The sequence below is a fragment of the Silene latifolia genome, chromosome Y (assembly GCF_048544455.1).
Source record: "Silene latifolia isolate original U9 population chromosome Y, ASM4854445v1, whole genome shotgun sequence".
Taxonomy (NCBI): Eukaryota; Viridiplantae; Streptophyta; class Magnoliopsida; order Caryophyllales; family Caryophyllaceae; genus Silene; species Silene latifolia.
In genome coordinates this window covers 166,002,863-166,013,426 of record NC_133538.1, presented here as the reverse complement: position 1 = coordinate 166,013,426, position 10,564 = coordinate 166,002,863, and the positions used below count along the sequence as shown (strand labels likewise).

At 44.1% G+C, this 10,564-nt stretch overlaps 1 protein-coding gene across 1 annotated transcript; it reads left to right on the top strand.

Annotated features, from left to right (window-relative positions):
• The first annotated feature begins 2,676 nt into the window (after positions 1-2,676).
• On the top strand, positions 2,677-4,092 carry LOC141629349 (uncharacterized). The gene is made up of 2 exons (XM_074442367.1): positions 2,677-2,974; positions 3,770-4,092. Exons 1-2 carry the CDS (start codon positions 2,677-2,679, stop codon positions 4,090-4,092), a joined length of 621 nt encoding a protein of 206 aa, XP_074298468.1.
• Positions 4,093-10,564: the final 6,472 nt, after the last annotated feature.

Sequence of the window (10,564 nt, the reverse complement as noted above, 5' to 3'; positions counted from 1 at the left end):
GGAAGAAGATAGATGCGCACGTTTTGCAATGGATTTACGGGACGATGAGTGACGATCTCCTGCCTCGGGTTCTTGAAGACAAATCGACTGCTCGCGAAGCATGGCTCCGGGTGGAAAATATCTTCAACAACAACAAAGGGGCTCGCTATTTGCTGCACTTGAGTCCGAGTTCAATGGCCTCCGACTCGAGAGTATGCCATCTTTGGATGCATATCGTCAACGCTTGAAGGAGCTGTTGGTATGCTTAAGGATGTTGATGCTCCGGTGTCCGATGCTCGCCTTGTTATTCAATTGGTACGTGGCCTACCCGGTGAGTATGATACGGTTGCATCTTTTATTAATCAATCGTCTCCTAATTTTGAGACGGCTCGTAGTATGCTAGATCTTGAACTCCACCGCAAGTCCGGTAGAGAAGAAACCGTTACTGCTTTGGCAGCTCCGGCGGCTCCCCAGTCTGACCTGTGGGTTGACCCCACTCCCAAGGCCACTCATGCTCCCCCGCGTCAGTCCTCATCTCAGAATAATAATAACAATAATTACAATCGCCGCCGCAATAACAATAATAACCGTAATAATAACAATAATACTAGTAATACTTCACATAGTAACACTGTTTCGCCACCACAATCGACACCCCAAGGACTGCCACCCCCTTATGCGTGGCCTTCTCCCCCTGGTTGGCCATCCCCGTGGACCCCCCCCACCGTGCCCTTACCCCACATACCCGGGTTGGGCGAATTCGTGGCCGTATTCTATGACACAGCAGCAGCCACGCGTTTTTGGTCGAGGCCAACAGAGAACCCGTCCTATGGGTCAGGCCTATATGCTCGACAGTGATCCCCCGCAACCAACGGACTTAACGCAAGCCTTTCAAGCTCTCTCGGTCCAACATCAAATGGACCCGTGGTACATGGATACAGGCGCGTCATCTCATTTGGTCTCCGACTCCGGTATGCTCTCCTCTCCTCTTAATTCGAGTAAAATTCATTCTATTTATGTTGGCAACGGCAATAGTATTCCTGTTTTGGGTTCCGGCACCACTACCATTACCAATTCCAACCGAACCCTCCATCTAAAAAACGTCCTCCACGCCCCTAACATTATAAAGAACCTTATCTCCGTTCGACAATTTACTAAAGATAATCATGTTAGTGTCGAATTTGATCCCTTTGGTTTTTCTGTGAAGGATATTACGACGGGGAAACTGATATTGCGGAGTGACAGTGACGGCGAGCTCTACCCAGTGTCAACCAACAGCCCGTCCACAACAAACCAACCGTCTGCCTTCTTAGCCCATGGCCACGATTTGTGGCACTCTCGTCTAGGCCACCCCGGTCAAGTTATTTTAAGTCATTTAAATTCGTCGCGTCGTATTGCTTGTACCAAAATTTCGAATTCTTCCATTTGTGCTTCCTGTCAAATAAGTAAAAGCAAACGCTTACCTTTTTACGATTCTACTTCTCACACTCTTGCACCGTTTGATATCGTTCATAGCGACCTTTGGACCTCCCCTATTGTGAGTAAACATGGATATAAATATTACATGGTCCTTATTGACAATTTTAGCCAATTTGTTTGGGTGTATCCTTTAAAATTCAAGTCCCAAGTCTTTGATAAATTCCTTCAATTCCATAAATTTGTCCGCACCCAATTTAATACACATATAAAATCTTTTCAATGCGACATGGGTCGGGAATTCGACAACCATAAATTTACCGACTTTGCCAAACAACATGGACTTGTATTTCGATTTTCCTGCCCACATACATCACCCCAAAACGGCAAATCCGAACGCATGCTTCAACGACTCAATGATATCACCAACGTTCTTCTCCAACACGCATCGGTCCCGTCTCACTATTGGGTCGACGTACTTCACGTAGCTACCCATCTTCACAACATTTTACCCACTTCCACCCTCAACTACAATACCCCTACCTCCGTCCTCTACCTCAAACACCCTTCTTACGACCACCTCCGTGTCTTCGGATGCGCGTGTTACCCTAACATCACCGCAACTCGTCCCCACAAACTCGCCCCACGGTCCATAAAGTGTATTTTTCTGGGTTTTCCTCCTAACCAGCGCGGGTATTTGCCTCGACCCCGTCATCGGGTCGCATTTATGTCTCGCGCCACGTCATTTTCGATGAATCACGGTTTCCCTTCGCGATATCCTCCCCGGCCACACAAACCACCACCCCTCCTGACCCTATACCCATACCCGTACACCCAGCCCTGACCCCTCCTGACCAGAACCCACGTCCACAACCAGGCCCCAACCCAGACCCTTCCCCTACCCAACCCGCAACCCGTACTCCCCCTACATCCCCTGTTCACCGCTCCCCTGTTCCTATACCCACAACTCCCCTTACCTCGCCATCTACAACAATTACCCCACCAACTTCCGCACCATCACCACCGCCACCACCACCACCACCACCACCACCCCCTTCCCACACCATGACCACACGCGCCATGAATGGCATCTTCAAACCCAAACTTCCCAAAACCGCTCTCACTGCCTCGCCCTCCCTCTCACCCATACCCAAATGTCCCAAAGCTGCCCTCCAGGACCCTAACTGGAACCGTGCCATGCAGGATGAATTTTCCGCGTTAAGGGAGAATCATACTTGGGATTTGGTCCCTCGACCGACTGACGCGTCTATTATTCGTTATATGTGGTTGTTTCGTCAAAAATTTCATGCAGATGGCTCCCTTGAACGATATAAAGCTCGTCTTGTTGTCAATGGCAAGACACAACAGGTTGGGATTGATTGTGACGAAACCTTCATCCGGAGAGTGAAGCCTACCACAATTCGGACCGTCTTAAGCATTGCGGTTTTGAAATCTTGGCCCATTCATCAATTGGATGTCAAGAATGCATTCTTACACGGGAATTTAAATGAGACAGTTTATATGCACCAGCCTCCCGGGTTTGTTGATAAAAATGCTCCTCATCATGTGTGCAAACTTCGTAAGTCTCTTTATGGTCTCAAGCAAGCCCCTCGCGCATGGTTCACTCGTTTTGCTACTTTTATTCAATCGTAGGGATTTGTTAGCAGTGTGTGTGATTCTTCTCTATTTATATACAAAACTGCTACGGAGACGGCCTATTTATTATTATATGTAGATGACATTGTTTTAACGGCTTCAAGTACGACTCTTTTACGCTCCATTATTTCCCGCCTGTCAAATGAGTTTGCTATGAAGGACTTGGGTCATCTCCATCATTTCTTGGGCATTCGTGTTACTCGGTCCAAATCTGGACTGTTCCTCTCGCAAGCACAATATGCCAAGGACATTATTTCCCGTGCCAAGATGAGCTCGTGTAAACCTTGCTCCACACCTGTCGAACCTGGCCCCAAATTAAGTGCTGATGCCGGTCCATCCTTTGAGGACCCGGTCTTATATCGAAGCCTGGCCGGCGCATTACAATATCTCACCATTACGCGGCCCGACATTCAATACGCGGTTCAACAGGTATGTCTCTTTATGCATGATCCCCGTGCCTCACATTTTCAGTTCATGAAACGGATACTCCGTTACCTTCAAGGCACGTCAGCCCACGGTCTTACTATACGCCCCTCTCGGAATTTTACGTTAACGGCCTACTCTGATGCCGATTGGAGCGGCTGCCCTGACTCATGTCGGTCTATATCCGGATACTGTGTTTTCTTGGGGGATAATTTGGTATCTTGGTCTTCTAAACTAGCGTACTGATCTCACGGTCCGGTCTTTGAGTCTGAATACCGTGGTGTTGCAAATGCAGTTGCTGAAACTAGTTGGCTCCGTAACTTGCTCCTCGAGCTTCATGTCCCAATACTACGGTCCACATTGGTTTTTTGCGACAACATCTCCGCAGTTTATCTATCAGGTAACCCGGTTCAACATCAACGAACTAAGCATGTGGAACTTGATATACATTTCGTTCGTGATAAGGTTCGTATTGGTGAAGTTCGCGTCTTACATGTACCATCTGAATACCAGTACGCTGATATCTTCACAAAGGGTTTACCGCGTTATTTGTTTGAGCGTTTTCGATCCAGTATGAGCGTCCGTGCTCCTACCGCTCCAACTACGGGGGTGTGTTAGATATATATCTTGTATATATTAGTTAGTCTAGTAAATATCTCCTTTACCTAATTTAGTTAGCATATCTCCTAATTATAAGGAATGTAATCCTCTAACAATATTGTATACTTCCTATATAATGATGTGAATAACACTAACCCTAGCAAGGGATTTCATTATATGATACTAACTACAATTCAATGAATGTGCAACTTCAATTTCAAGATTGTGTAACTTCAAGTAGGATATGAATAACTTCAACTCAAAGATACTGTAACTTCGAGCACGATATATATAACTGCAACTTAGTAAATATGTAACTTCAATGAGGATATGTGTAACTTTAACTCATAAAGTTACACATCACCAACTTGAAGTTACAGAGGATGAAAACAATCCCACTTGATTAATAAAAAAAATTGATGTTACAAAAAAACAGTGGGAAATTTCATGAACGCCTTGACATTTACTAATTAAAATTTCAACCTAACAAACAAAAAACAATAAGGTTATTTTCCCACCATACAACCTTCACCACCTCACTTGAAGTTGCACCACCAGCCCGTGTAACTTCAATTCATTGAATGTGTAACTTCAATGAGGATATGAACAACTTTAACTAATAAAGTTATACATTTTCAACTTGAAGTTACACAGGATGCAACAACACAACCTGATTAATAATAATTTCAATTTAAAAAAAGAGTAGCAAACTGCATGAAGAACTTGAACCTCAGTAAAATATAAAATTCAACCTAACAAATAAAATAATTTCAATTTAACAACATGATGAAAATATTATTTTGGAAAACAAGAAAGATAGTTTCTTGTATATATGATTACCCTTTTACAACTTCAACAACAATATGTTGCAACACCTGCATGTGTAACTTCAATTCATTGAATGTGTAACTTTAATGAGGAGGATATGCGCAACTTTAGCTAATACAATTATACATTTCCAACTTGAAGTTACACAATATGCAACAATCACAACTGATTAATAATATTTTCAATTTCAAAAAAAAGTGGCAATCCACATGTAGAACTTGAAGCTCAGTAAAATATTATTTTCAAAAACAAGAAAGATATTTCTTTAATGATTACCATTTCACAACTTCGTCGACAATATATGTAAGTTCACTACTATATGGGTAACTTCAATAAGATGTTCCAAATCAGGGTTTAAATTTTTCAAACCACAATCAAATTAAAACGATGACAGAAATTTGAAGTCATCTTGATGAACTAGGAAAACAAATTATATTAAATCATTTATGTTCATGAATCAAAACAAACAAGTTGATGAATGAATACAACCATACAATAAACTAAAGAAGAATGTATTGATATTCATGAATAAAACAAACAAATAATCATGCTTTTCAACCTCAAACAAGGTCAAGTTGTACACATAGTCAGTAACTAACCATTAACGGCTACTACAATCTGCATATCATCCATATGGTGGTTTTTTTTATGATCAATGACTGTAATTTTGATGAATTCGTTGGTTTTTGATAATGAATTAACTGTACTTTGTAAGGTGTAAAACAAATTTGTTGCGTATTCAAAGGCGGAAAATAAATCTTCCTTTTTTTTTTACAGAATTATTAGGGTTTTTGTGATGAATTTGTTGGGTTTTTGATATGGAGATAAATTTGAATTCTGAGAAAATGAAGGAAGCATGCAAATGAAATCCTCTTGCCTGGGTTTTGTCCACTGTGTTTTGACGCAGAGTACAACGAGTCTGTTTGGGGAAGAGTAAATCAGTCCTTGTATGCCTTCTCTCCTAATATCATGCTTTTCCCCTTTTTTCCCATATCAAAACCCCACCTTCTCTCTTCATCTCATCCAAGGGCCCTTATAATTATAAATACTTAGGGACTTATAAGATATGAAAGACTACAAGAACTCATCTCTCTCTCTCTCTCTCTCTCTCTCTCTCTCTCTCTCTCTCTCTCTCTCTCTCTCTCTCTCTCTCTCTCAGAGAGGGAGAGAGAGATAAAAAGAGAGAGAGAGAGAGAGAGAATCAAGATCCGGTGAGAACGAACACTCGTTGAGAACGGTGAGAACGCACTAAATATATAACCGTACGATTAAAATAAATCAAAGGGTCGTAATTCTATCAAACTAACTCAGCATTCAACACACACTTATTCACTCTACGCGCCACTCACCACCCTCACATCACCCACTGCTTCACCCTCGGCCACTCCGACCACCACCGGCACTACCCGGAGGTCAACACAATGCCATAAACATCGGCACAATTCATTGGCTGTCCGTTTTCTCTCCTGAGGCATAAAATCAATCATCTTTCGAGATCACGGTGGTTGTTGCGGTGGTTGTAACTGCGGCAAACAATTTAGGGTTTGAGGAATGAAGAAACAGTTGAAATCGCTGACATCATGGGATTCGCTAAAATTAATCGGAATCAATCAAAATCAAAATTATACATTGAAAAAATTGGGGATGTAACACCCGCACTGGTGTGGTGTAAAACTCGTCGTCAAAAGCTACCAACCAAAACAATATTTATAACTTCACAAACTACTCTTAGCAAAGAGGTAAGTAAAGGTCGGATCCCAAGGGATGGGTATTGATGTAGGATTTTCAATTTCATGTAGCTATGTCTAAGGGTGTCACAAATTGGGTTTGAGATGAGATGTGGTATAAACTAATCAACAATATGAAAGTAAATTAATGAAAGTAAAGTAAAGCAAATAAAGGGGTTTGTAAACAATTGATTGAAAGCACTAGGGTGTCATGGGTTTATAGGGGATTCATGAGAATAGATTATACAAACATGTTCTCAAATAGATGCAAGCACTTATTGTTGTGATGGGATCGAGTTAGTGTATATCTTACAATTCCTAGGAGAATTTAGGTCCCGGAGCCGAGTCGTCTAGACTATACAGCACCTACAAGTCGACTTAGTCTCCTCCTATTCAACCCTTATGCATGGTCTAATGAGGCTCGAGTTGGTTTATGTCTTACAAGCCTCATTGAAAAGATAGGAGATGGGTATCAACCGAGTCTAAGCCGTCGTCATGCCTCGATGGACAAGTTATCACCCTCCTCTTTGGAGAGGATAACATCAAGCACCTCGACTATGAGGACATCATCAACATCGCCCTGAAGGACAACCAGTTTGACCCAACCGCCTTGATCTCCGACACTGACTCGGAGAAAGCTGCGCAAGGCTGGAGGAAGACCGTCAAGTGGACCGATCGCTGAGGCCGTATTCTCAAGATCACAACTGGAGAAGGCCCTAAGTTCAAAGAGGAAAGTGAAGAAGAATCTGAATCTAAGTCTGAGTCGGAGTCAGAGTCTGTCATAGCTCCTAACACTCCTGGTGTCCCAGTCAAGGTCCCCTTCCCGCTGTTTTTATCACAAAGTCGTGGCTGATTCAGAGGCTGAGTCTACTAGGGTCACCCCCACTCCCATGAAAGGTGACAACCTGGAGCCTGTTCCAAGGGCCACCTCCTTTGCTGTGCCGCCTCTGACCGACCATGAGATGTATGTCCTCTCCGAGCTTTTCGCTCGTGTAAACTTAATGAACGCTAAGTTTGCTTCTGACTCTTCTAAATTTAACTACAATGCTATTCTGAATGACTATGAGGAATTTGACTTGAGTGACTACCCACCTCACCTAGCCAAAGAACTTGACAAACAGGAAACCAGAACCCCTGTCATTGAGGAGACCGAACCTATTAACGTAGGAACCGATAACACACCTCACGAACTTAGGATAGGGACAACCCTGGACCCCTCGGAAAGACAACAGTTCATTGACTTCCTCCATGAATACAAGGACGTATTCGCCTGGTCCTACAGAGATATGCCTGGGATTGACATGGGAAATTGCGGAGCACCGGATACCCATTAAGCCCAGAGCTAAACCTGTGAAGCAGAAGCTGCGTCTAATGCGTCTTGAATAGGCCCTGAAAATCAAGGAAGAAGTGGATAAATAGTTCAAGGCTAGTTTCATATAAGTGTCTGAATTCTCTGACTGGGTGGCCAACATTGTGCCTGTACCGAAGAAAAACGGAAGAATTCGGGTTTGCGTCGACTTCAGGGATCTAAACAAGGCGAGTCCAAAGGACGACTTCCCTTTGCGACATGTTGACATTTGGACAATACTGCCGAGCACGCCCTCCTATCCTTCATGGAAAGGTATGCTGGGTACAACCAGATTAAAATGGCTGAGGAAGACATGCACAAGACTGCATTCACTACGCAGTGGGGTACATATTGCTACACGGTCATGCCTTTCGGTCTCATCAACGCCGGAGCAACCTATCAAAGAACTGCTACCACTCTCCTACATGATATGATGCACATGGAGGTAGAGGTATATGTCGATGACATGATCGTCAAGTCAAGAGAACGGGACGGCCACATCGGTGCCCTTCGGAAATTCCTCGCTCGTCTGCGGAAATATAACATGAGACTAAATCCTCAGAAGTGTGCATTCGGGGTCACCTCCGGAAAACTCTTGGGACATGTCGTCAGCAAAAGAGGCATTGAGATTGATCCAACCAAAATCAAAGCCCTCCAACAAATGACACGGCCTAAGAACGAGAAGGAGATTCGGGGATTTCTCGGTTAGGTCCAATACATCAACCGCTTTATTGCCAAGCTCACCATGATTTGTGAACCGATATTCAAGAAGCTTCGCGCCTCCGATCACACCGATTGGCACGACGGCTGTCAAAAAGCCTTCGACATGATAAAGGAAATCATATCCAAGCCTCCTGTCCTCATGCCACCTCAACCGGGGATTCCTTTATCCCTATACCTGACTGTTACCGACACAGCCATGGGAGCAATGCTAGCACAAACAGTTGACGGCGAAGAACGAGCCATCTACTACATCAGCAAAAAGTTCATTGAATACGAGATTAGGTACACCCAACTGGAAAAGACATGTTTGCCATAGTATGGTCAACAAAGAAGCTGTGGCATTACATGCTCAGCTACACGGTCCACATCTACTCCAAGATGGACCCAATCAAATACATCTTCGAGAAACCCGTACTAAACAGAAGGCTGTCTAGGTGGACACTCATGCTGTCCGAGTTTGATCTCAAGTTTGTAACCCTCAAGGTTATCAAGGGAAGGGTAGTCGCCGATTTCCTGGCCGAAAATCCCGTCAACGAGGATCCAACGACCGACACATGGTCACTTCCTAACGAAGACATCCTTTGTGCCGACTCCGATGCATGGGACCTATACTTCGATGGTGCATCTAATATAAGAGGCTTCGGGATAGGAATCCTTCTAATATCACCAGAGGGAGAAGATGTTTCGATCTCAGTCAAGCTAGACTTCGCCGTCACCAACAATGCCGTTGAATATGAAGCATGCCTCATCGGCCTACAAGCAGCCATCACACTTGGCATCAAGAGACTGAAGGTCCATGGCGATTCCTCACTCATCATCAATCAGGTGTCCGGATCATGGAAAATCCGAAGTGAGAACTTAGCTCCCTACGGAGCAAAGATCAATCAAGAGGCCGAGTTCTTCGACCAAGTCGACTACTTCCATTTGCCGCGAGAGCAAAATCAATTTGCTTATGCCCTGGCAAAACTTGCCGCGTTCGTCAACATACCTGACGATATGACATCGATGCCTCTATGTGTCGAGAGAAGGAGCGAGCCAGCTTACATTTGTGCCATCAACAACGACGAGGAAAGCCATGTTGAACCTTGGTACCAAGCCATCCTCAACTACAAAACCAAAAACGAATTCCCTCCTTACTCTGGCCCATGAGGACAAAGAGCCATCCGTTTACTTGCATCACAATTCGTGATAAACCAAAATCAATTATACAAAAGAACACCCCAAAGGATTCTTCTACTTTGCATTGACCATCACAAAGCCAAAAAAGTCATGGGAGAGGTCCACGACGGATAATGTGGCCCTCACATGAGCGCAATGATGCTTACTCGAAAAATCATGCGGCTAGGTTACTACTGGACCACCATGGAAGTCGATTGCCGTAACTACGTCAAACATTGCCATAATTGCCAAATCTTCGCCAACATACAACACATACCACCATCCCTTTTATACACCATGACATCACCCTGGCCTTTCTCGACCTGGGGCATCGACATCATCGGGAAAGTTAACCCGGTAGACACCAAGGGGCATTATTTCGTCCTCGTCGCCATCGACTATTTCACCAAATGGGTAGAAGCGCAGTCATATGCAGTCCTGACCGCCAAAAAAGTGGCCAAGTTCATCCAAAACAACATCATCTGCAGATATGGGGTACCCCATGAAATCATCAGAGATCAAGGCTCTCACTTCCGGGGGGAAACTCAGGCCTTGCTGGACAAATACAAGATCAAACGACATCGATCATCCCCTTACCGTCCCCAAACTAACGGAGCGGTGGAGGCAGCTAACAAAACTCTTGTCACCATTATCAATAAAATGCAAGACAACTACCGCGATTGGCCGAGCAAACTCCCATTCGCAC

Coding starts and splice junctions, on each gene's coding strand:
- LOC141629349 (XM_074442367.1), top strand. CDS start 2,677: ATGTGGTTGTTTCGTCAAAAATTTCATGCAGATGGCTCCCTTGAACGA. Junction 2,975..3,769: donor TCATCATGTGTGCAAACTTC/GTAAGTCTCTTT, acceptor TTGCAAATGCAG/TTGCTGAAACTAGTTGGCTC.